This window comes from Clupea harengus, unplaced genomic scaffold (assembly GCF_900700415.2).
Source record: "Clupea harengus unplaced genomic scaffold, Ch_v2.0.2, whole genome shotgun sequence".
Classification (NCBI taxonomy): Eukaryota; Metazoa; Chordata; class Actinopteri; order Clupeiformes; family Clupeidae; genus Clupea; species Clupea harengus.
The window spans coordinates 1-25,000 of NW_024880321.1; the positions used below are offsets into that span (position 1 = coordinate 1).

The window sequence follows — 25,000 nt, forward strand, 5'->3', positions numbered from 1 at the left end:
TCAACAGAGAAAACACAGAAAAATTGCATCCATCTGACCTTCTAACAATGGTTTAGTGTGAAATGAGCTTCATTTGACATACCTTGTTTTTTTTTATTTTTATTTTTTTTATCCATCTTAGCCTTGACTGAAAAGGTCTCCTGTAACAGTCTACTCACCTTTATGCTGAACCTTTCTAAGGATATTATTATTCTTGCATCAGTAATATTGCATAGATGTCATAGAGAGACTAAACGTGCAGTCTCTCTCTCAAACACACACACACACAAATACTCAGAGATATTTTGGGATGTACTGTGCTATCTTTCACCCAAACACCACAGGGCAATATTCACTTTGAAACTACGGTCAGTGTTACACTAAAACAACCTACTGTGCAGCCATGGAGTGCAACAATTTAGGGGTTTCTTTTTGATTTTCAAAGGAAGATATTTTTGTCGTATTGTTGCTTGGTCTATTTTACTATTATATTTATGTAATAAATATGAAGCTATAATGGTATCTGAGCCTTTGTCTTTTCCGTTGATTCCCAGGTTAAATGAAACAAGTATACTTCCTTCCTTTTGCATTTGCAGACATATACATATTAACTATGTGCTCAAGACTCGCGAGTTGTAAGGGCAGAAGTGTATACTGTATATAATTTGATCTATAAAATGTTCCTTCCTTCCCCCATGGACAGAAATATCAGGGGTGTTCTTTTTGCTTCGATCTTCTTATGACCATCAAAGTCCATGCCCTAAGCATTTGTCGTCAAGAGGAAGAGGGTTGCATAAGGATTCCTATGATGTGCATCATGCAACACATGCCAAGCAGTTTATTTGTATGTGTACTTGCTGATACCATTTTATTTCTGTTTACATTTTAACATTATACCATACAATAATGACCTGTGAAGCCAAGGTCATTATCTCTGAGGACATATGTAACCTTAAAATAGCCTACATTCCAAAAGAAAAATGTCAAAGGTAAATCCTCTTCATGTTGTCCTGACAACACAACCTCAATGATATTTGTCCTTCCTTTTTGAGTAGCCCGAGGCTTGCAGAGCCTCTGGAGTTGCTATAGATACAGGATTTCACAGGCAGGCAGCCCCGTTTGGCAAGCTGAGCACACCCACCTCCAGTTCCTCTGTTGTGGAGAGGATGAAGTCATAAAGGCAGCTTTCCTGTCCACCTATCCAAGCGAGTTTCTCCTGGTGTAACTCCGCCCAGCCCCTCACTGGAATGTTTACAGCGGAGTTGTTTCAACTACAGAAGGCACACGGTGTGAACATCATGGCTTCCTGCGTGCTCAAGCGAACAGCCTGTCAAAAAAGAAAAATCACACAGTTTCATCTCTATTCTGTGTACATACACTCTGTCCTCCCTCACTCTCTCTGTCTCTCTTACACACACATGCAGAAAAAGAGAGAGACAGACACACACACACTGACACACACTCATGTTAAGAATCTGAACACAAGTGGGACTGTGTGTACTACGTGCCAGCAACACTCCATCTGTCTGTCAACATCCCTGCAACATGACCAAACAGATGAATGCCACACACAGTTTAGTGTGAGGATCTGATAATCATGCAATCCCTCTAGAGACCGCAATGAGGCCGTATGAATGGGCAAAGCTCGTCTAAGCTAAATCAGTGTTATGTAAGTGTGCCCCCCTCCCCCCCTCAGTCTTTCACTCACCATTAGAGCGGGATGTATCCTCAGCTAAACCCATGAGGGGAGGGGAGAGGTCACACGAGGACAAGAGGTACAGGGGAGAGAGAGAACGTGAGAGGGGCCACGCCACCCCCCGTCTGTCAGTGGAATCTGCAGACTGAACACAGAGCTGCTTGCAGGTTTACCCGTGTCAAGAGGCTTGTAAAAGAGAAAGAAAAACAGAGGGAAAGGAAGGGGGAAGGATTTGTGGATATGGCAGGGCAAGGGTTGAGGGTTTTACAGTGTACATAGAGAGAGGAAAGAAGAGATGAAACAATAATGGAGATAGAGCAAGAAGTACACAGAAAGAAAGTGAACATTTGATCTGTCACATAAACACTGTTCCATCGTGTACCCAAAACAGAATTGCACGGGGTGAGGTTGGTTTAATCTTTCTTGTAATCGCTATGTCTCTCACTGCAATAGCCTCTGTCATAACAGGAGCTCAGGAGCTTAGCGATATCACTCTTATACTTCATTTTCAAATCTCAGAATTGGTGAGTTCTTGAGTGTTCTTAGAGATTGGAATGGAATGTTTCTGGGACTGTCTGTGTGTGTGTGAGAGAGAGAGAGAGAGAGAGAGTTCAGTGTGTCACTTGTTATTCTATGTATATCTAGTACTGGCATTTGGCAATTCTTATAAATCAATAACAGGAACTAATGGGGTCCCTGGGACAACCCTGGGGATGGAGCATAGTAACAAAAAAACATGCCGGCTGAGTTTGAACTACTCACACATCTTGGTGTTCACAGCCAACAACATTATTGTCCTACGGCTGTTTACAACCAACAAGCATTATTTACCATTTATCAGAGGGGAAAAAAATGATCTGTAAACACTTAACATGAGATCTGAAGGTGCTGATTCAACGGGTATCCATGATGCCTGCCTGAGCAGAAATGCATTAATCGTGACACCTCCGTTTACTTATACACATGGGGAACCCAAGATACCCAAGTAGATAGTCAGAATCACACAGAAGTGATATATAGATACATGCAGTTTTGCTTTTATAAAGCTCTCAATAGTGGATCATTACATTTGTTGTCCAGGCAGCAGCAAGAGCTGCAGTGAATGCTGGCTGTCATCTAGTGGTAAGATGATGTAATCACACAACACATAAATTGTGTATACATGCAATACATTTTTATTGGTTATTTTGGTAGGTGAAGGAGAGGTAAACACACCCATCATTCCCAGCAACCACCCAGGCTACTTACTGTGTACTTTAGCACAATATCATGAAAATATATCAGCTCCAACTGTGCTGTTGTTGGTGTTTGCAAGGCAACTGTGTTCATTGATAGGCCTTTTTTTTTTAAACAGACCTCTGTCATAGCAACAAACTAGCTGTGTGAACATCAAATTATTCAAATTGAGGTTAGGAAAGTTAAATAGTCCAAAAAAACTTGTAAAACACAGAAAAGGTTAATATTATCTGTTAAAATAAAAAATATATAAAAATGCAGCATATACAAGTGTTCTAATTGACATTAAAACTATATACAATTGTCATCTAAATATGGCACAAACAAACACAACAGCTTTCAACATAGTTATGGCCAAACTAGAGTGATTAAGACTAAGACTTTAGCAACTAGTCAGGACAAAATGATGATAATGATACTGTCAAATTCCCTTTTAGTTCCCCCACTCCCACACAAACATTTCAGTCCCAGGGCTTCTAATGCTTGGAATAGCATAACCATAAAACCGACAGGAATGTTTTGGTACCATCAGCCCGATGGGACATCCGAAAGGCTTGGGCATTGGTACCATAGACATATATATCTATATATGTCTATGATTGGTACACCACCAGACTTCTCTTCGTGGAGACATCATTGCTTCCCATGGCCCCATCCTGCTTCTGCACAGTTACCTGGAAACGGTCGACGTGACGAAACTCGACGGCAAAGGAGCCAAAGAGAATGAAGAAGACCATGATCATGGCCCACTCACTAATGGCAGCCTGAGACCTAAAGCCTGCGGGCTTGAGAATGAACACTGAGGAAGAGGAGGGTTAAGGAACATGTCAACCAGGCCGCCTAACCTAGCGATAAGGCAAGTGCTAAAGGTGATCAGAGTCTCTCAGGAAAACTCTGGGATCCATCAAACTCCAACAGCCGCCCCCATGGGTGAGGTGTTTGCTAGTTGCTTTTGCTATTATCCCGTTAGCCATTTTTCTACATAGGACGCCCATAGTGAGGCGCCCCTCAGGTACAGTTCCTAAAACCCAGTGGATTACTACAGACTACGACTATTACTCAGTCCTTTTCCTGGAGATCTCTTGCACTGAAAATCTTCTGTCCATGCTACCCCTGCTCAACAACCCTGACTGAAATCATTGGAATTGAAATACTAGCTCAGCTAATCAAGAGCACCATAAATTAGTTCAATTAGCTGTGCAAGGTTGTTTTTCTTGAAAGCATTGTTGTGAAAAGACCACCAGAATAGTTTAAGTACATTTTTATGTACTTAAACTTGCTTTTTTGATGGTGTACTCATAATGGTCAAAAAGCTGAGTGTGAAACGGTAGACACTTTGCACCCTCAATGGTCGCCATCCTGGCTTGTAGAGGGGGATAAGAGCAGGATTGTAAACCATTGGGATAATGTAATTGGGTCCCCTTTTAGGCGTAAGGATACTACCAATGAGGAACAAGGTGCACAAGCTGCATAGAGCAACGCGCCACGGCCCCACCCAGTGGCGGTCCTGGGACGGCCCAGCCTTATACGTGAGCCACAGCTGCACCCAGAAGTAGGCCAGGCCCACGAAGAAAGCCAGGTATGCCCCGAACAGATGTATCACCACAGATGCCTTCAACTGTCATGGAGAAGAGAGAGTGTGTGAGAAACAGAGAGCGGGAGGGAGAGAGAGAGAGAGAGAGAGAGAGAGAGAGAGAGAGAGAGAGAGTCCTTTGTCAAAGGGGGTATCATCAGTACATACATATGAATCCATTTACTCCCTGTCCTGCATTGACTTAATTAACAGCCAGATATGATCACATAGTACTGGAAGTAAGCCAATTAATGATAAATGTTTCTTTTTCAGGGCTAATATGTTTTTTGCTAATGTTGTACTAATGGTGTACGACATCACAAAGTGCGACACACCATGAAATGTTGAATGAACAATTCTAATAAAAGCAGTCACAACAAGATGTGATAACTAGAGATAAAGGGTGTATGAGAAAACGAGAGAGAATGAGAAAGAATGAGAAAGAATGAGAGAGAGAAGCCAGACAGATGGACAGAGAGAGATAGAGAGAGAGAGAGAGAGAAAGTACCGGAAAGCTGCCGAGGATGGAGACCCCGGAGGCAGCAATGAAGCCGAGCACCAGGGCAGCCAGGTTGGCACGGCGACACTGGTCACCCAGGTCACGCACCTGCTGATACCGGATCACCACCACCCAGATTACTGAGGGAGGGAAAGTCATCACAAATTCATCGCAGACTCTCCACCTCAGTACATCATCACAGATTCATAACGCAATCAATCTGACAGTACAGCATCACAGATTCATAACGGAATCAATCTGACAGTACAGCATCACAGATTCATAACGGAATCAATCTGACAGTACAGCATCAGTACAGAAACAACACCAGTGGACATTGTGACTGGATCAATTTAGCAGTCCACCAAAATCGAGGTTACAATCTCACAGATTGGCCAATTGCCATTTTGCTCTGACAATTCTTTATTCTCCATGCAATTTTTTTCAAAATGTCTAGTGTAAGAAAGAAACCGCTATCAGATACACAGAAACAGAGCAGGACAAACAGGGAGATAAACAGGTTTTTGAATGTGCATTTGCAGTTGTGTACATTGATAAACAGGTTTTTGAATGTGCGTTTGCACTTGTGTACATTGATAAACAGGTTTTGAATGTGCGTTTGCGGTTGTGTACATTGATAAACAGGTCTTGAATGTGCGTTTGCGGGTGTGTACATTGATAAACAGGTTTTTGAATGTGCGTTTGCAGTTGTGTACATTGAAGAGTTACTTACTGAGTGAAGCCCACACATTGCAGAAGAGACAGAACACAGCACTCTCGGGCTGATAGGCAGCACACTCACTGTTGGCAACACCACACTCAAATAGTTAAACACTTTATTACTGTCCATGAGATAACTAGATGCATGATGCCTACAAGCATGTATGCCATACAAGCAAGTCATGCTGTGAAAGCAGAAAGCTAGAGGATGCACTGAATTTGCATTTGTAAAGTTTATAAGACAGACCTCATATACTGCAAGCCTTATCCACAGATCAAGTTTTGGAATTTACTGCCCAATGAATTACTTTTTAAAAACTATTGTCAGTTATTACTGCACATGTAGTAATAGCAACCAAACACATATCATTTGCAGTCTGAAAGTTTAGGCCAAAATCAATTTCAGTGTTCATTTTACGGTCACGTCTAATCCCTATGTGTGGATGGTATGGATGGAAGTATGGATCTGAACAGCTATAGGCTGTTTTGCATCAAAACATCTAAAATCTTAAAGTCTTAAATGCTTAGATGTAAAGAAGTACGACTGATTCATAATCACATATTAATTATCCAGTGTAAATCTGACTTGTTTAAAAGTGTGATATCCATATTCAAGTCCTCAGTGAGTGTCCATATCCATGTAACAGCAACACTCACATTGTATTGGGCAGCCACAAGCAAGCCATGACTAAGTAACGTAAAACTAAAATGTGTGACTCAACTGGTTCAGCTATTTTGTTCCCACACCAGTGATGAGAAAACCTTCGCTATGAATCTTGACCCAGATCACCGTTTTATGTTGTTCAACCCTGTTAGACCCTTCTGTGAGAACAGGTACCACACAGGCTTCCTCACACAAAAGACCCATTCCCAGTGCTGTTCTCACCTGATGAAAGGGAATTTTGCTGTCACATTGACAGAGTTATTTGACACTGAAATAGCATATCTGGAATAAAAAAGAGAAATATTTCATAACTCACAGTTACTCATACTCAATCTATGCATGCTCTCTCACTCGCACACACACACTTACAGAGAGAGAGAGAGAGAGAGAGAGAGAGTTTGCAAATATTACAATCATGAAAGACTTTGAATGCAATGAGAAAGAGAAGTATAAAGAAATAATAACAATACAGAAATTCACTGTTACTCCATTTTTGCGGGAGAGAAAGGGAAAAAGCACGCACAGAAGCGGTGCTTCCTCTGACCATAAGAATAAGTACGAGAAGGAGAGATAGGCAGAACCAGGCTACTCACACTGTCCAGATTCCTACGATGCCTCCTGCTGCCAACAAAACAGGAAGTAATGCCCAGGCCCACATTCTAAACACACCAGACTACGAATAAGTAAGAATATTATCCTATTTATTTAACGTTACATCACTTGTGCACATCGTATGACATTGCCTCACAGACTTTCAGGGACAGTCGGCATGATCTTAATATCTTAAAGTTTGTGATATTCCCCGTCATCTATCAATAATAGGCTATACCTAGCCCTGCTTTTGCTTATAACTTAAACCAACCATTTTAGATAAAAGTCAAACAGGAACTAACAGCAAGTGTGCCTCACTGTGGTCTTAGGTCTTCTGCAAGAAAGCAGCGATCGCAGTCGCGATAGGCTGATGATGTAGGTAATGTGACGTTTAACCTATGTAATGTGTAAGTAGCCTGGACTTATCCGCCTTATCAAAGAAAAATACAACATATGATCGGCGTCTTCTGCACTATGAAGTTAGCTTGAAGTTCCAGAAGTTTCAAAGGCGTATCGCTGGCAATTACCTACCTAACAGTGACATTTTGATGGGCGTGTACAAAACAATCATTCCGAAGTTTGACTAAATAACTTAAAGATGCAGATGCTACTTTCCGTGTTTCATATTTAATTCCACACAATTCCTGCAGTCGCACAACCATTGAAATGTAGAAGTATTTAGACAATGTTTTTCTAAATGCATATTTACATCATGTAGGCAAGTTTGCTTTTTCGTACAAGGGAATCTAAAAAGGTAAGACTTGAAATATGTATTACGGCCGTTATGAATGTTTAAATAAACCACAGAACTAGGCCTACATATAATGTAATATATAGGCTGTTGGTTGTTAGGTGTGGTTGGTGGTGTATGGTCAGGGTACATAGGCTTGTTTATTCCATGCTTTTCAGATGTTCAGATGTTCAACATCAGTGTTGACAATAATTATGAATGTGAATACTGGAGTACCTCAAGTTTAACCCGTCTCATTTGTCTTTTTAAGGCTATCTAAACCTTTCTGGGGACAAAATGATGCCACTAGGTGGTGACACTCCAACCCATAATGTTCCACACACACAACATAAGATAGTTGCAACATGGCAATGTCCACCACCACTGCATAATCAAGTCTACTCTGAAAACAGCATAACAATGTGGTGCTTTAGTGATCTCTCCAAAGCTATCCAGTGGTGGTTCAAGCCACGCTATGTCACAGGGTTCCTGTCGCTGGTGTCACTGCTTTGGTTCTTCTTCGCAACCTGCTTGTACACAGTGAGCCGGTGGCATTCAATGCAGCGGAACTCGGCGGCGAAGAGGCTGAAGAGGAGGAAGAAGGTCATGACCAGTGCCCACTCACACATGGCCGCGGGAGACTTGAAGCCTGAGTTGTGAAAAACAGCCACTGGTTGAGGAGGGGGACGGTCAAGGAGGGTAGGAGGAAGGCAGTTGTTGCTACATTAAATTACATTAACGGGATTAAGAAACACACGGATGCAATACTAACTGTTGTGATTTGGATACATGATACATTAAAGTAGTGCGAATGGATCTCACTTAGTTACGCTTCAGTAAAGTGGCCAGGAAATTAACTGGGGTTGTTGTGCTCTTGATTATTGCATTTATCTCACATCAAATACCAACATCCCCAGTCACTTTTATCCTTTACTTTTGACCCCTGGCCTTTAACCCCTGACCTCTGTGTGTGGTTTAAGGATACAGGCGATGAGGAACACAGTGCAGAGGCTGCAGAAGAAGGCACGCAGCGGTCCCACCCAGCGGCGATCCTGTGATGGCTCAGCCTTATACGTGAGCCACAGCTGCACCCAGAAGTAGGACAGGCCCATGAAGAAGGCCAGGAAAGCGCCCAACAAGTGCATCCCCTTAGACACAGTTTGCTGAGGGAAGAGAGAGAGAGAGAAAGAGGGAGAAAGAGAGAAAGGGGAAGGATTGTATTAATGCTATAAGATAGAGAGAGAGAGAGATAGAGAGAGAGAGAGATAGAGAGAAAGAAAGGACATGAAAGAGAACATGAAGTCATACCTGGAAGTTGCCAAGAATAGAGATCCCTATTGAGGATACGAAGCCGAGCACCAGGGCCGCCAGGTTGGCACGGCGACACTGGTCACCCAGGTCACGCACCTGCTGATAGCGGATCACCACAATCCACATGACTGGAGAAAGAGACACCAACAGAATGGAAGGCTTTAATGTTAAAATCACTGGTTAAAAATCACTGGTTTGCATCTGGACCGATAAGCTCCACAACAGCCGGACAAAAACAGTTTTGTAAACTGAGCAGCAACAAGAACTATTGGAGAGCCCTCTTGGCTGTTGTGTATCATTCTATTACTGAGACCACAGAAGATTTTTTTAGTGTGGATTTGAAACAGCACTCACTCAGGAAACTGCTCACATTGCAGATCTGCGAGAACAAGCAGCTCTGGGGAGCGTAGGAACCACATGCACTATTGAAAAGAAGAAATTTGTAGTTAGCACTCAAAGAAAACAGGCCCTTCTGGGTTTCCTCTGTGTATCTGAGGAATGAAGGGTCTTATCTCTCCTTCATCCAAGGGCATTTTACATGCTTGACTGATATGAGCGCAGTGCAGATGGCAGTTCAGTGAAGTATGCTAACACAGTGCAAGTCAAGGGCGAAATACAGGGGTGCAGACAGCAGACCTTCATGCCTAAGAGTGACACTGAGTGATACAAGCAGTATTATTTTTTCAAAAATGTTAAATTTTGCCCTCATTCAAATATGGGCAGGGCCAGAAGGTGAACGCTGCACTGCTAATAAGCACTAAACTGATAGGGTCCATCACAAAGAGGGGATGTCACCACTGGCCCAGCAGATGTTTCAAGAACTTCAGTGAGTGGTGAAGTGATCATGGCTCATGTAGTTCTGCATGACTTTTAGGTGTCAACAAATAACAGTTACTGAGAGCATTATATACTCTTGCTGTGCTAACCTGATGTATGGGAATCCTGCTGTCAAATTAACGGATTCATTGGATACTGCAATACCGTACCTGGAAAATATAACAAAAACAGAAGAAAGCATATTTACTATATATATGAGTACATTTCATGTGAGTTATGCGTAATCTATTTCCAACTGTGACATGATGACACATCCAGTAAATAAAGCAAAATAGTAAGGGGAAGAAAAGATAAGTGTTCCCCTATTTCCTCCAGAATAAGATGGGATAGACAGAGGAACAGGGACGAGACAAAGGAAAAGAGAGATGTATACTCACACTGCCCAGATACCAGCTGTGCCTCCTACTGCCAGGAGAACAGGAAGTAATGCCCATGCCCACATTATAGCCAATCAGATAGCCTGCATGTAATATGACAGGGATTACAAATTCAAGCATCACTCAGCCCTCATGATCAAAACAAAGGAAACACATTGTTTTGAACACTGATTTTACTCTTTCTTTCAGAAGACAAGTATTGAAGTACTGAAATATGGACTTATTATCTAAGCAGCAAGTTTATGATAACATATACGCGATATTTCCAACTTACCTTGAGAGGCTAAAACATTGCAAGTAGTTAAAACACTGAATCTCAGAATCCACATGAATGAGTAATTGCATGACAGCAGTAACTCTTACTAACTGTAGGCCATTGCAGTTTAAATAAAAATGTAAAGGCATACAGAGACCAACATCTTGGTAAAGACAACAGAGTCAAAAAACTTTGCACACTAATGTAACTTAACTGTCTTCAGCACCAGTACACGAAACAACCGTGAACTTCTATGAAAAAGCAAGTCTTGTGTAAATGCAAACCACAACAGTCCATCTTTTCCAACGTCTTTTTGATGACCTTTCTTGCTGAAAGTACTTTTACCACATTGCCTGAAATAGACCAACCCTTTTTTCTGGCTTTATCTGAGTGCACTTTGGACTCTCTCTGTCTTTGTGTGTTCATTGTTGGGAAGTAAAACCTCTCTACATATTCATATGAATCAAATGTTCCCTTCATTCCCTAAATATTCATATACATGCACAAGACTCTGCACTAGGTTGCTGAAATCAATAAAACAATTGGACAGGATGGGGACATGCTGTCAACTTTGTCACCATATGACAGGATGCCGAATTAGAAAATAGCTCTCAACCAGACTAATATTTTACTGTTCTAAAACTAATGGCTGTTGTTCAGAAACAAATAATAGATAAGGGAGAATGTCTACCTATCGATCCTATAAGCAACTAATCACCCATTTAAAATGTTCTCATTGACTGAGTTGGTAAATTGATGAAGCGCTGATAGCTAGCTAATACAATTCAATTCAATTCAATTCAATTTTATTTATATAGTGCAATAACAATACAATTGTCTCTAGGCGCTTTACAGAGCCCAGAGCCTGAACAAGCAGTAATAGCACAGTGAAAGCAGATATAGCATGACGTCAGTGAAAATTAGTATAGTCTGCAAAATACAGAGAGACTTTTGATGACTCAGAAGCTTAGAAGAACATAATAGAAATATTAAATATGTCGGATCGTTCATTCAACTTAGCATTGTTTAAGAGATGAACCAGCGATAAACCTTTCATTGAAACATCTACTCAAATAATTAAGGTAACTTTTGACGACTTTCATTTTGAGTGAACTTTGTGCTTGTTTCTAGCAACAACAACAAAATTTTGACAAAAATTCAATCTGAGCTCTAATTCACAATAAAAAGACAAACCACACTATAGAGTCAGGACATACAGTACAAGGGAATCTGAAAAGGTAAGACTGGAAATATTTATTATACCTGTTATGAATGCTTAAATAAACCACATAGAGAACTAGGCCTACTTTTAGGCCTGTAAGCATTTCAGTCAACTTCTTTAAAGATCATTAGGCTAAATGGAATTCATGTAAATGATTACTATAAGTTATATATATAATGTAAGTAATAGGCTGTTGGTTGTTAGGTGTGGTTGGTGGTGTATGTCCAGGGTACATAGGCCTGTTTATTCCATGCTTTTCAGATGTTGCACCACAACATCAGTGTTGATAATAATTATGAATGTGAATACTGGAGTACCTCAAGTTTAAACAGTCTCATTAGTCTATCTAAACCTTCCTGGGGACAAAATGCTGCCACTAGGTGGTGACACTCCAACTCTTCCCCATAATGGGGCAACACAAACATGCACTACAGCACCCCCTAATTAGGTGCAACATTGCAATGTCCACCACCACTGCATAATCAAGTCTACTCTGAAAACAGCACTCATAACCATGTGGTGCTTTAGTTATCACTCCAAAGCTATCCAGTGGTGGTTCAAGCCACGCTATGTCACAGTGTTCCTGTCGCTGGTGTCACTGCTTTGGTTCTTCTTCGCAACCTGCTTGTACACAGTGAGCCGGTGGCATTCAATGCAGCGGAACTCGGCGGCGAAGAGGCTGAAGAGGAGGAAGAAGGTCATGACCAGTGCCCACTCACACATGGCCGCGGGAGACTTGGAGCCTGTGTTGTGAAGAACAGCCACTGGGAGGGGGGCGGTCAAGGACGGTAAGAGGAAGGCAGTTGTTGCTACATTAAATGACATTAACGGGATTAGGAAACACACAGATGCAATACTAACGATTGGGTACATGAAACATTAAAGCAGTGTGCATAGATCTCACTTAGTTACGCTTCAGTAAAGTGGCCAGAAAATTAACTGGGGTTGTTGTGCTCCTGATTATTGCATTTATCTCACTTCAAATACCAACATCCCCAGTCACTTTTATCCTTAACTTTTGACCCCTGACCTCTGTGTGTGGTTTAAGGATACTGACGATGAAGAACACCGTGCAGAGGCTGCAGAAGAAGGCACGCAGCGGCCCCATCCAGCGGCGATCCTGAGATGGCTCAGCCTTATACGTGAGCCACAGCTGCACCCAGAAGTAGGCCAGGCCCACGAAGAAGGCCAGGAAAGCGCCCAACAAGTGCACCCCCATAGACACAGATTGCTGAAGGAAGGGAGAGAGGGAGAGAAAGAGGGAGAAAGAGAGAAAGGGGAAGGATTATTTTTTATAATTAATGCTATAAGAGACAGAGAAAAAAGAAAGAACAGAAAAAGAGCACATGAAGTCATACCTGGAAGTTGCCAAGAATAGAGATCCCTAATGAGGATATGAAGCCGAGCACCAGGGCCGCCAGGTTGGCACGGCGACACTGGTCACCCAGGTCACGCACCTGCTGATAGCGGATCACCACAATCCACATGACTGGAGAAAGAGACACCAACAGAATGGAAGGCTTTAATGTTAAAATCACTGGTTAAAAATCACTGGTTTGCATCTGGACCGATAAGCTCCACAACAGCCGGACAAAAACAGTTTTGTAAACTGAGCAGCAACAAGAACTATTGGAGAGCCCTCTTGGCTATTGTGTATCATTCTATTACTGAGACCTCAGAAGATTTCTTTAGTGTGGATTTGAAACAGCACTCACTCAGGAAACTGCTCACATTGCAGATCTGCGAGAACAAGCAGCTCTGGGGAGCGTAGGAACCACACGCACTATTGAAAAGAAGAAGTGTGTAGTTAGCACTCAAAGCAAACAGGCCCCTCTGGGTTTAATCTGTGTATCTGAGGAATGAAGGGTCTTATCTCTCATTCGTCCAAGGGCATTTTACATGCGTACTACTGATGTAACGAAGTAACGAATATGAGCGCAGTGCAGATGTCAGTTCAGTGCCGTATGCTAAGTCAAGGGAGAAATAGAGGAGTGCAGACAGCAGACCTTCATACCCTAAGAGTGACACTGAGTGATACAAGCAGTATTATAATATATGTTCTTTACTCGGGCAGGATTTATGTGTTCTCAGTGGTGACCTATGGCATTGCTTTAGTAGCACATTATAGACTGAAAAAAATGTTCTCTTGTTCCCCGGTTATTTCTCCCTAGACCCCGGGCTACACACACACACACCACCCCTCAAATCTTTGGAGACAGCATGCCTTTGCAATGTACAGAAGAAACCTTAGTCGTTTACAAAGAAAATGTTATATTCGTCGTTACATTCAAAAATGGGCAGGGGCAGAAGGTGAACGCTGCACAGTTAAACTAAACTGATAGGGTCCATCACAAAGAGGAGATGTCACCACTGCCCCGACAGATGTTTCAAGAACTTCAGTGAGTGGTGAAGTGATCATGGCTCATGTAGTTCTGCATGACTTTTAGGTGTCAACAAATAACAGTTACTGAGAGCATTATATACTCTTGCTGTGCTGTGCTGACCTGATGTACGGGAATCCTGCTGTCACATTAACGGATTCATTGGATACTGCAATACCGTACCTGGAAATTATAACAAAAACAGAAGAAATCATATTTGCTATATATGAGCACGTTTCCTGTGAGTTATGCTTAATCTATTTCCAACTGTGACATGATGACACATCCAGTAAATAAAGCAAAATAGTAAGGGGAAGAAAAGATAAGCGTTCCCTGATTTCCTGCAGGATAAGATGGGATAGACAGAGGAACAGGGATGATACAAAGGAAAAGAGAGATGTATACTCACACTGCCCAGATACCAGCTGTGCCTCCTACTGCCAGGAGAACAGGAAGTAATGCCCATGCCCACATTATAGCCAATCAGATTTCCTGCAAGTAGTTTGACAGGGATTACAAATTCAAGCATCAGGCAGCTTTCATGATCAAAACAAATGAAACACAATGTTTTGAACACTGATTTTACTCTTTGTTTCAGAAGACAAGTATTTGAAGTAATGAAATATGGACTTATTATCTAAGCAGGAAGTCTATGATAACATGTAAGCGATATCTCCAACTTACCTTGAGAGGCTAAAACATTAGAAGTACTTAAAACTCTGAATCCACATGAATGAGTAATTGCTTGACAGCAGTAACTCTTAGTAACTGTAGTTTAAATAAAAACAAAATGTAAAGCCATACAGAGAGCAACATTTTGGTAAAGACAACTGAGTCAAAGAACCTTACACACTAATGTAACTATCTTCAGCTCCAGTCCACGAAACAACCGTGAACTTCTATGAAAAAGCAAGTCTTGTGTAAATGCAAACCACAGCAGTACATTTTTTCCAACGTCTTTTTGAAGACCTTTCTTGCTGAAAGTAATGTTACCACATTGCCTGAAATAGACCATCCCTTTTTTTCTAGCTTGATCTGAGTGCACTTTGGACTCTCTCTGTCTTTGTGTGTTAATTGTTGGGAAGTAAAACCTCTCTACATATTCATATTAATCAATATTCAGCCGTATTTAAAATAAGACTAATTACTCCGTTAGGTCATATATGTATTCCTCCAAAGTTGGTTTTTCACTTGGTAAAAATAGTTCTCTGGTAAACTTAAAAATATGAAATATGTTCCTTCAAAACTCTACGTTGACATTTTGCAGATGGATTGTTATCCAACGGTATGATTAAGACCGCGGAATGTCTGGACTGAATCAGTTTAATTAAATGTCAGCTCTCATGTCCTGTAGTCAAACCTGATCTAATGCACAAGACTGCACTGGGTTTCTCAAATCAATAAATCAATTGGACAGGATGGGGACATGCTGTCAACTTTGACACCATATCACCGGATGCTGAATATAGCTCTCCACCAGACATCTCAAACTGACTTATATTTTACTGTTTTAAGACTAATGGCTGTTGATCAGAAACAAATAATAGATAAGGGAGAATGTCTACCCTATCCATCCTATAAGCAACTAATCACCCATTTAAAATGTTCTAATTGATTAAGTTGGTAAAATAGATGAAGCACTGATAGCTAGCTAATACAAGCAGTAATATCACAGTGAAAGCAGACGTGACATGAAGTCATGGAAAATTAGTAAAGCTTTGATAAATACACATACTTTTGATTTCACAGAAGCTTAGAATAACAGAATAGAAATATTAAATATGTCGTTTTGTTCATTCAACTTAGCATTGTTTAAGAGATGAACCCACGATAAACCTTTAATTGAAACATCTACTCAAATAATTAAGGTAACTTTTAACGACTTTCATTTTGAGTGAACTTTGTGCTTGTTTCTAGCAACAACAAAAAAAGGTGGACAAAAATTAACCCAGGGCTCCAATTCACAATAAAAATACGAACCACACTCAAGAGCCTCACAGAAATACTTCCCAAAAACATTATGTAGTCAAAATCTTTAGCTGAAAACTCACCTCTTTTGAATCTAAAAACGGACAGGTGTGGCTGACAAGTCATGGATATTAGTTCTACTATAATAGGTGGAGAAGTAAATGTGGTAATGGATTAATGATTCATCCTTTTTTATTACCTATTCAGCCAGCAGTGGCACCATAAAACACAAACCCGGTAAATGGCTGACCAAAGCTAGTGAAGTCTCAAGCAGTCGTTCATGACAATAACTCAGACAAATAATGGAAGGTTGGTTTGCGCATTTAATGGTTCTTAGTTTTTTGTTGTTGTTTTTTTTTAACATTTGATAACACATTGGTTTACATGTGTGTATGTATGTGTGTTTGTCTTCAGAGCTCCAGCTCGATCTTTCCGTCCATCTTGCCCTTGTATGGTTCGAGAATGGGGTGCACTTCTTCCGCGAGGAATCTGGTAACCTGGAAGAGAGTGACGAGAAAGAGAGAGAGAGAGATATTTGCGTCACTGTGTTGCGGGTATGTTTGATTGTATGTGCATGTACCCATGTGTCTTTGTGTGTGTGTGTGTGTCTTTGTGTGTATGAATGTGTGAGAGAGTGAGAGAGAGAGAGAATCCACACCTGTTGTGGTGCACGGCCGATGAAGGTTTTGGGGTCCAGCAGGGCATCCAGCTCGCCCAAGATGGGGGCAAAATAGGAATCAGCTTTGACCCGAGCCAACAGGTCATTGTCACCCCCTTCCTGTTTGACCACTGCGGCAGCCTCTTGTGACAGCACCCGGATCTTCTCATGGCAGTCCTGTGTGTGTGCATGAGTGGGTGTGTGCGCGTATGTGTGTGTGTGTGTGTGTGTGTGTGTGAGAAAGCAAGACAAAAAAGACAAGACTTACATTAGAATCAGTCATTTGAGAAAAAGATATACAATAAATATAAGAAACATAACCATTGATTGGCGGCCTCAGCACCTCAAAACAGGTAGCTAGGTAGGCCAAGAAGCACATAAGGAAAAAGCTATATATGTGTGTGGTGTGTATGTGTGTATATATGTGATATATTTGTTGTGTGTGTGTGTGTGTGAAGAGAGAGAGAAGGGGGGGTTCATGAGCGAAGTTCTCCATACCTGTCTGTTTCCACCAGCCTTCACCATGCCCATGATGATGTTTTCTGTGGCCATAAAGGGCAACTCATGACGAATATGTCTCTCAATCACCTAACAAAGAAAGGGAGAAGTGAACGAAAGACAATCTATGATACAGCATGTTTATTACAAAGCCAGGAAATCGGAATAAATTGTACTAAGTACAGCACTGTAGCTTGAGTACAATTTGAGCACACTACACTGAGTACAGTACTGCGCTAAGCAATGTAAGAAATGACAGTATATCCTGTGTGAGACCATGAGATTCATGGTAAAGCAGCTGCTGTGACCACCAAAAATTGTCTGAGATGCAAGTGACTGCAACCAATTAGTATTGTACTATGGTATTATGTCAGTACCTTGGGATAGACCACCAGTCCTTCAGTAATGTTCTGCAGGGTGCTGAGGATGATGTCTGCTGTGAGGAAGGACTCAGGCAGCGAGATTCGCCTGAGAAACAGAGAACATCAGAACGTCAGGGTGCTCCCAAACAGACGGTTGCATGTGTGTAAGTGTGTGTCCGTTGATCTTGTGTGTAAGTGCGTGTCAGTTGATCTTGTCTCTGTGTGTGTGTCTGTGTATACCTGTTGGCGCTGTCGTCCAGCGTTCTCTCCAGCCACTGCACAGCACAGGTCTGCAAAGGATCAGACACTAGCGCCATCAGGTGGCGGGCCAAACTACAGCAGCGCTCAGCACGCATCGGGTTCCTCTTATACGGCATTGCACTGGAGCCTGACAGAGAGAAAGACAAGGGGGGAGAGAGAGACAGACCGACAGACAGACAGGCAGAGGCAGAGCAAGAAACAGAATGACAGAGATAGAGAGAAAAGGGAGTGTGGTGAGAAACGCATTTAGTACAGCAAATAGAGTATACTGTTAAATTGCTTGACCTGGCATCATGCCAATTGACCTCACCGATCTGCTCCTTTTCAAAAGGCTCCTCGATCTCTTTCAGGTTAGCCAGCAGACGGATATCAGTGCAGATCTATGAGGCCGAAAAGTACGTCAGAATAGTCTCTACAACATTAATTTCAAACATACTGAAAGAAAATCTAATCCATTTAATTTTTGTCCCTACTTAAAGAGAATTATTACATTGTAAACATTCCCTGTACAGTTGTGGTTTAAGTGCAATTTGGGAGGTGGGATTTCAAGTTTAGGAAAGTGACTTGTGAAACCAGGCCCTCATTGCACCAGTGTGTCAGTGTCTGTTACGCTGCCTGGTTTTCTTCAGAGAAGAACGGTGTGAGAGGGTGGTGTGAGAATGGGAACTACTGCCACCAGTACTTGCTACTACCATCCTGTGGTTCACAGATGAACTACAAGTCCCTGAGATGCTTACCTTGTGGATAGAAGCTCCCAGACTGGCCAGCACAGTGAGGCAGTCTACGTCCACCTTCCGGCTGTAGGTCTGCCCAGTCACCAGGTAGGCCCTGCACCCAGACAGGTCCATTTGGTTAGATGACAATAACACATCATGACATTAGAACAAAGTGGATATGCTTTACAATCTTTGTGATGTAGCTGATGCTGTTGTGGCTGATTGTAGAATATCTTTATAGACAAGGTTGTCTATGGGCTAGACTAGTTTTCAATTTTTTATTTTGCTCGTGCTTTTATTTGTTAAGCTTTACCCATGGTGTTGTTCCCATAATGGAATACATTCAATCTATGGCAACAATATGTGGACACCTGACCATCACACCCATATGAGTTTGTTGGACATCGCATTCCAAAACCATGGGCATTAAGAATAGACTTTAATTGTCATTGTACAGTAGATACAAACAACGAAATTTGCTTGTGCAACCACTAAAAAAAACAATGCTCACATCCACATACACACTTCAACCACACTAAAGAACATAAGAGCGTGATTGCATCCACCTACGCACTCACACATAAATATATTAAAAACATAAATTAGGAAATCATCAAGACATTCACATATTGCACAGAGTCCCATATAGACTTAATATGGAGTTGCCCCCCTCTTTGCCCCTATAACAGCCTCCGCTGGTTTTCCAGGAGATTTTGGTGTGTGTCTGTGAATTTGTGCCCATTCAGTCAAAGGAGCATTTGTGAGGTCAGGCACCGATGTTGGACGAGAAAAACCAGAGTCGAGTAGCGGTGGGCTTTACACCACTCCAGCTGACGCTTGGCATAGCTGCTCAGCCATGGAAACCCATTTCATGAAGCTCCCTGGCGCACAGTTCTTCTGCTGCTGTTGCTTCCAGAGGCAGACACGCAAGAAGCTTCAGCACTTGGAGGCCCTGCTCTGTGAGTGTGCGTGGTCTGCCGCTGCTAGACGCTCCCACTTCACAATATCAGCTCTTACAGTTGACTGGAGCAGATGTAGCAGCGCAGAAATGTCACAAACTGACTTGTGGCAAAGGTGGCATCCTATCACAGTACCACATTTAAAGTCACTCAGCTCTTCAGTACGACCCATTTAACTGCCATTTGCCGTATTTGACTGGTTGCTTTTGTGCTTCACTGGGCCAAAGTGCTGCATGATTTTTACTTGACTGGGGCTACACTGCTTTCCATACGACACCCAGTGTAGCACTTCATGCACAGAAGAAAACTAGCGTGCAGTTAAGTGCACCATGGTCATGTGATCAATCAAAATGGGCAGCATGAACAAAGCTACGTTAAGAGTCAGGTGTGGCAGAAACATCTGAATAATATGGAGGGGTTGTCCACATACTTTTTTTGCATACAGTGTATTTACAAACTCAAATACAGCCTTCCATATTAGCCTTGTTAAAAGTTAAACAAAGACAAAGGAGAATGGGCCGTATGCAATATAAAAATAAAAATGTTAAGGCTGGTGTCAAACAAGTGCAAACCAATCTGCACAGTGTGCTGCAACTGTACTCTGCAAGATATAACTTTTCTTCATAAAAGTTCATGTGTCTCAAGAAGTTGATCTACAAGTACTTACTTTTTAAAGCCAGCCATGTCTGTGACCATTCTGTCAAGATCCTCTACCTAAAAACATAATGTACAACAACATTTATTTGCTTCATATTTAGGCAACATTCTCAAACAAAACGACAAAACAACTTCAAAACAAAACTGCCTTTGAATCAGACACAGGAGAACATTTACAAACACATTTGTTACATATAAATGTACAAGAGTACAAGTATTGGCATTTCAACAGCACATAACAAAAAAACAAAACAATAAAAGTCCTCACCTTGCCGTGGTCCCCCTGAAAAAGCTGCAAGAAGCTGGCCTGGGTGCCCGTTGTGCCTTTGACCCCCCGGAAACGGATGTCCTCACGAGCCCGCTGAAGGTTCCGCATGTCCATGGTAAGATCCTGCAGCCACAGGCACGCCCGCTTGCCCACCGTGGTCAGCTGAGCAGGTCTGGAGGAGAAGGAGAAGAAAGAAAGGGCTGAAGGGGGAAGAGAGACAAGGGGGTGAGGCTAGAGGACAGGTAAAAGAAGAGACAGACAACGTGAGAAGCAGACACACAAAGATGCAGAGAGACGTACAAGTAGTCGAAGGATCCAGAGTTTTGCACGCAAAGAGCGGCACAGGGAAAGAGAAATAGCGGGCAGACAAATACATATCCCTATAGCAGGCTGTTAGTAAAATACTCACTGGTAGTGGGTGAAGCCCAGGGTGGGGAGATGAGCGTATTTCTCAGAGAAGATGGCCAGTCGATCAATAACACGAGCCAGCTGGGGCAGGGAGATGAGGGTTAAGATTTGGAATAAGCAGTCAGCTAACAACCTTTTTCACTTCATTTCAGATGCATTTACCTTGGGTAGGAGAATGTCAAAGCCATCCCTCAGCATAATAAGGTCCTAAAAGAAAACAGAAATAATGTTCATTCATGCCTTCATTTATTCCCATGTTTCATGGCTTGCTCTGTTTTGGAATTAAAACCCAATCACATTTCTATTCTAGAGTTCTCCAATAGTTCTATTCATGGAGCTCAAACTCATGTGTGGTTCTGTTACTCACAGTGTTGTCCCCGACGTAGCAGGAAGTGGCACCCAGGTGGATGATGGGAGCAGCAGCTGGGCAGCAGTGGGCGAAGGTGTGCACGTGAGCCATGACATCATGACGGAGCTTCTTCTCCTCCTCCGCCGCCATGGCGAAGTCGATGTCATCTGCGTGGCTCTCCATCTCTGCCACCTGGGCATCGGTGATGGGCAGGCCCAGAGCCTGCAGGAAGAGAGGAGGAGAGGATGAACAATGAGGAGAGGAGGTGTAAGGAGAGAAGGATGCAGGGGTGTTGGGATATTGGGATGGGGGAGGGGCGTGAGGAGGGGATGATGATGATGGACAGCAGGGAAGAGGATGGGAGGAAGCAAATAAGAGTGAGGAGAGAAGAATAGAAAGAGGAGCAAAACGGGTATGAGAGAAAAGAAAGACAAAAGGTGAAGAAATGAAAATAAAATAAAATGTTGAGTAAAGACAGAAAAAACAGGGTGGGAGAGGAGTCTGAGAAATGCCTATTGGAGACATAAGGTTGGAGGCTGTTCTCCATAGTTTGGAGGAGGTCCTAAATGCCACACATATTCTTTAAAAGTAATAATCACATTTTTCTGTAACTAACAGAAAAAGATACAATCGTTGCCTTTGCATCTGGCCTACCCCTGACTCCCGAGGGACCTCTTGACGATGACAGAAATGTTAAATATTGACTGTAATCTAGATAAACAATGCCTTCAGTGTACAATTCTAGTAAATGCTATTATCAGCTGTGGGGAGTATTGTGAAAGCTGTTGAAGTATGCAATCAGAGTATTCAATACTACATTTGTCATATGAAGCGATTCTGTGTATACTCTACATTAAGGTAGAAATAGGACATAAACATAGCCTTGAAACGAAGTCAGAGGAAGGTAAGGGTGAGTACTAGGGTGCCCGATCAATATAATACATGTTATTTACTCATCACAAGGAGAACACTGGTTAACTCTTAACATGCTCTCCTTAGTTTCAAACTCATCAAGCCTCCATTTGGATCGTAAACAAATTCTTAATCATCCCATTCTGGAATTCTACTTGGACTTTTCTGCACCATTGGATGAGAGATATTGACAGAGACAGAGTGGACATTAGGTAAATTATATTTTTTCTTATGCCTGGTTTTTACTACTTTTATTTGACATGTTGCTACTAATATTTTGGGTACATAGGCCATGCTCTAGGACTAGGTAGTTTAGATGTAGGGGCTTTAGGGTAATCAAGAATGAAAAACAGTTGCAAAAAGCAAAGAATTACAATCATAGTTCTGTTAAGATGAAGAAACCTTTCAGTTATAAGCACGCACAAATAGCATGTCATGAGGAGAGGGCAAGAGACTAAAAGCAAAAGAAAACAAACTAAACAACCCCAACCTTTCACCTTAGGTCTTTAGTGGAGGGAAAGGACAGTAGTCCAAAATATTCCCTTACAGACAGGAGGGTTCCCACAAGGACCTCCCTCATGGACTTAACAGAGATAAATATTATGCTAGAATGAATGAATCCAATCCCCTTCATCAACAGAAAATGTGACAGACTCGATTGTCTATTGGCAGGTTTCCATCAGTGGGATGTATACTGATTTCTAATAAGAGCTGGTTTCATCATGCCAAGAGACATACTTCTAACATCTAAAGGTCATTTCTCCAGGGTCACTCTCCAATTACCCTGACATTTTAGTCTCACTATTTTAAAATACACACGCACACATAACTGCACATGACAAATAATCAAAGGCCAAGCATGCACTCTCTCTCACACACAGACACACAACCCCACAGTTTGTCAGAAAAGAGTAAGAGCATTTTTGAGAAGTTAAGAAGAGTGACCTTGATGACATGACCCAGTGCCTCTCTGCTCACATCTGTGCAGGACACTGTGTAGCCTATTACAGACTCTCCCCCACCACTTAAGAGGCAGGGTGAGGATGTGCATGTGACTGATGGATGGACACCCATTCTCCTTCCCTCTTGAGATACATTTGTAAGCAGTACTCACTGTGTTAATGAACAGCAATCCCCACACAACACGTGGCTTTAGTTTAGGTTTATTGGTTAATTTAATTAATGACAATCCCGTGTATCTGCACGGAAGTAAAAATGTATTTAACTCATGTGAAAGTGAGACCTTTCCCCTCTACCATGCCTGAATACACTAGACCTGCATGATCACCCAGTAAATATCTGTAAACAGGGTGGTGATAATAAAATGCAACGTCTGGCCTCTTTGATTGAAAGAAAATCGAAAAGCCAGATTGACCCCACATCGGATAGGATAATACTCAATGCAAGAAAGCCTGACTTTATTCGTTACTGTTGCTGGATGAACTGCGAATCCTGTAACATTAGCATTCTGTAAATAGCCAACATAAAAAAGTGTGCAGTGCTAAATAGACTGGTTGAAGTAAAGATATAGGCTATGCACACTCATACTGCACGTATTTATTTGTGGAAAAGGTACTTCTGAAGTTAGCAAATTACGTCTGACTGATTCAATGATGCCTTTTGTCAATAAGCTGTTTTACATGACATGGCTATTCTCCTCGCTCAGGGTTGCAGGGGACATACAACAACAAGGCAATGCTACTCGTTTAAAGGAGGACCTCCTTAAACCTATTTTTAGAAGATGGGAACTTGAGATGATTTGTTCAAGGTCGAACACTTTTGACACTTTCACCAATGATCACAAGACACTGACTCCCAAAGCTGACCAAATATACCACTATCTATTATGCAAGTAAGCTTGTTGTTATTGTCGCAGTAGACTTTGCACCGTTTTTGACCGGGTGAAAACATAAGCAAATACAAACAACATGTTCTGAAAGGGCGATGTATGCTATCAAACCTTTTCAGCTTTGGCGAGGTAGATCCAGAGCTTCCTCCAGGTAGTGAATTTCTTCCTGTCACTGAAGTTATAAGCCATTTCCTTACTGGCATATCGTGACACCAGGGGAGACCGGTATCTCATAAACTCGTCTGCAGATGCATCCATGACTGCGATGTTAGATACTTTGAACCGTCAAGTTGAATAGTGGACACCACACGCACTCCTGCCTGAGCCTGCTTGCTACTTTCATCAACCTCCTCACATGGACATGTGATTACGACAGTTCAAATGTACTACGACATAAGGTCATTTTTGCGACAAATATATTGCTCAACGACAGAAGGTCAATTCTCTCTCTCTCTCTCTCTCATTTTTGTGTGCTAATGCACCTGGATATGTTCCTTATCAGGCCGATATAAAATACGACACGCGTCTTTATGCAGTGCTTTATTGTACTACAATGTCCCACAATGTCTAACATCAGCATGCAGGTAGTTCGAAATCACATCTTTTTTTACACCAATCTGCAGGTTTGCAGTGTGCTTTCAAAATACTCTAGTCTAGGGGATGTGCTCCAGGCAGACAGACCCAGAGATTTTATAGAATTCTTACAGCTTGGTCCAAATTGTCAGGAAACACAGCTCCATGTGATAGACTGTTGATAAAAATCAGGGGCGTTTCCTGAAAGCGTCGCTGAACAGATTCTATGATTAATAATAGAGAACCCACGGGGGCTGCTCAAATGCAATTTTGGAAGAGGCTTTCCTGGAAATTAGGGGATTTTTTTTTCGTCATAATTTTGTTTGGACCATTTGAACTCGTCAGTCTATCTGTGTGAATAGGCTACATCCGAGCCGGAGAAGAGAGGAGCAGACATGAGAAATGCTCAGAACTAAGGTAGAGAGGAGAAATGGGTAAAAAATAAAAGGAGTAAAAAAGAAAGTGCAATATGAGGCATAGTTAGTCACTG

General features: G+C 42.0%; 4 protein-coding genes across 7 annotated transcripts; all 4 read right to left on the minus strand.

Moving 5' to 3' along the window:
• Positions 1-2,827: 2,827 nt before the first annotated feature.
• On the minus strand, positions 2,828-8,425 carry LOC122131873 (modulator of macroautophagy TMEM150B-like). 3 transcript variants are annotated; one of them, XM_042706588.1, is made up of 7 exons: positions 7,261-8,425; positions 6,961-7,026; positions 6,590-6,649; positions 5,717-5,784; positions 4,993-5,123; positions 4,352-4,529; positions 2,828-3,710 (listed from the first exon to the last, which is right to left on the minus strand). In XM_042706588.1, the coding sequence occupies exons 2-7, from the start codon at positions 7,023-7,025 to the stop codon at positions 3,505-3,507; spliced, it is 708 nt and encodes a 235-aa protein (XP_042562522.1). In that variant the 5' UTR covers position 7,026; positions 7,261-8,425; the 3' UTR covers positions 2,828-3,504. The 3 variants fall into 3 exon arrangements, with proteins under 3 accessions (XP_042562522.1, XP_042562521.1, XP_042562520.1); XM_042706587.1 differs by having other exon boundaries at positions 6,961-7,040; XM_042706586.1 differs by having other exon boundaries at positions 6,961-8,425.
• A 51-nt stretch (positions 8,426-8,476) lies between these two features.
• On the minus strand, positions 8,477-9,641 carry LOC122131875 (modulator of macroautophagy TMEM150B-like). Its single transcript, XM_042706591.1, has 4 exons — positions 9,617-9,641; positions 9,354-9,506; positions 8,997-9,127; positions 8,477-8,851 (listed from the first exon to the last, which is right to left on the minus strand). Exons 1-4 carry the CDS (start codon positions 9,639-9,641, stop codon positions 8,639-8,641), a joined length of 522 nt encoding a protein of 173 aa, XP_042562525.1. The 3' UTR covers positions 8,477-8,638.
• Positions 9,642-11,708: 2,067 nt separating this feature from the next.
• LOC122131874 (modulator of macroautophagy TMEM150B-like) lies at positions 11,709-16,210 on the minus strand. 2 transcript variants are annotated; one of them, XM_042706590.1, is made up of 7 exons: positions 16,124-16,210; positions 14,482-14,564; positions 14,196-14,255; positions 13,407-13,474; positions 13,050-13,180; positions 12,745-12,922; positions 11,709-12,455 (listed from the first exon to the last, which is right to left on the minus strand). In XM_042706590.1, exons 2-7 carry the CDS (start codon positions 14,544-14,546, stop codon positions 12,259-12,261), a joined length of 699 nt encoding a protein of 232 aa, XP_042562524.1. In that variant the 5' UTR covers positions 14,547-14,564; positions 16,124-16,210; the 3' UTR covers positions 11,709-12,258. The 2 variants fall into 2 exon arrangements, with proteins under 2 accessions (XP_042562524.1, XP_042562523.1); XM_042706589.1 differs by lacking the exon at positions 16,124-16,210 and adding an exon at positions 14,922-16,116.
• A 140-nt stretch (positions 16,211-16,350) lies between these two features.
• Positions 16,351-24,302, minus strand: adsl (adenylosuccinate lyase). Its single transcript, XM_042706585.1, has 13 exons — positions 24,049-24,302; positions 21,195-21,398; positions 20,990-21,034; positions 20,829-20,908; positions 20,420-20,591; positions 20,162-20,208; positions 18,557-18,647; positions 18,130-18,199; positions 17,799-17,946; positions 17,574-17,664; positions 17,197-17,286; positions 16,699-16,875; positions 16,351-16,537 (listed from the first exon to the last, which is right to left on the minus strand). The coding sequence occupies exons 1-13, from the start codon at positions 24,193-24,195 to the stop codon at positions 16,451-16,453; spliced, it is 1,449 nt and encodes a 482-aa protein (XP_042562519.1). The 5' UTR covers positions 24,196-24,302; the 3' UTR covers positions 16,351-16,450.
• Positions 24,303-25,000: the final 698 nt, after the last annotated feature.

Bases quoted from the DNA above. Each gene is read 5' to 3' on its own strand.
- LOC122131873 (XM_042706588.1), bottom strand. From the start codon at position 7,025: ATGTGGGCCTGGGCATTACTTCCTGTTTTGTTGGCAGCAGGAGGCATC. The intron at 4,530-4,992 runs GTACTTTCTCTC...TCTCCATGACAG, and splicing joins CCATCCTCGGCAGCTTTCCG to TTGAAGGCATCTGTGGTGAT. The intron at 3,711-4,351 runs GTATCCTTACGC...CCTCTTCCTCAG, and splicing joins CACCTTGTTCCTCATTGGTA to TGTTCATTCTCAAGCCCGCA.
- LOC122131875 (XM_042706591.1), bottom strand. From the start codon at position 9,641: ATGAAGGTCTGCTGTCTGCACCCCT. The intron at 9,507-9,616 runs GTATTTCGCCCT...AGGAGAGATAAG, and splicing joins GGTCTGCTGTCTGCACCCCT to ACCCTTCATTCCTCAGATAC. The intron at 8,852-8,996 runs GTATGACTTCAT...CTCTTCCCTCAG, and splicing joins CTATTCTTGGCAACTTCCAG to CAAACTGTGTCTAAGGGGAT.
- LOC122131874 (XM_042706590.1), bottom strand. From the start codon at position 14,546: ATGTGGGCATGGGCATTACTTCCTGTTCTCCTGGCAGTAGGAGGCACA. The intron at 13,181-13,406 runs GTGAGTGCTGTT...CTCTTTCTCCAG, and splicing joins CAATGTGAGCAGTTTCCTGA to TCATGTGGATTGTGGTGATC. The intron at 12,923-13,049 runs GTATGACTTCAT...CCCTTCCTTCAG, and splicing joins CTATTCTTGGCAACTTCCAG to CAATCTGTGTCTATGGGGGT.
- adsl (XM_042706585.1), bottom strand. From the start codon at position 24,195: ATGGATGCATCTGCAGACGAGTTTATGAGATACCGGTCTCCCCTGGTG. The intron at 20,909-20,989 runs GTAAATGCATCT...TCCCTGCCCCAG, and splicing joins TTGACATTCTCCTACCCAAG to CTGGCTCGTGTTATTGATCG. The intron at 16,876-17,196 runs GTATGGAGAACT...GCACACACACAG, and splicing joins AGGCTGGTGGAAACAGACAG to GACTGCCATGAGAAGATCCG.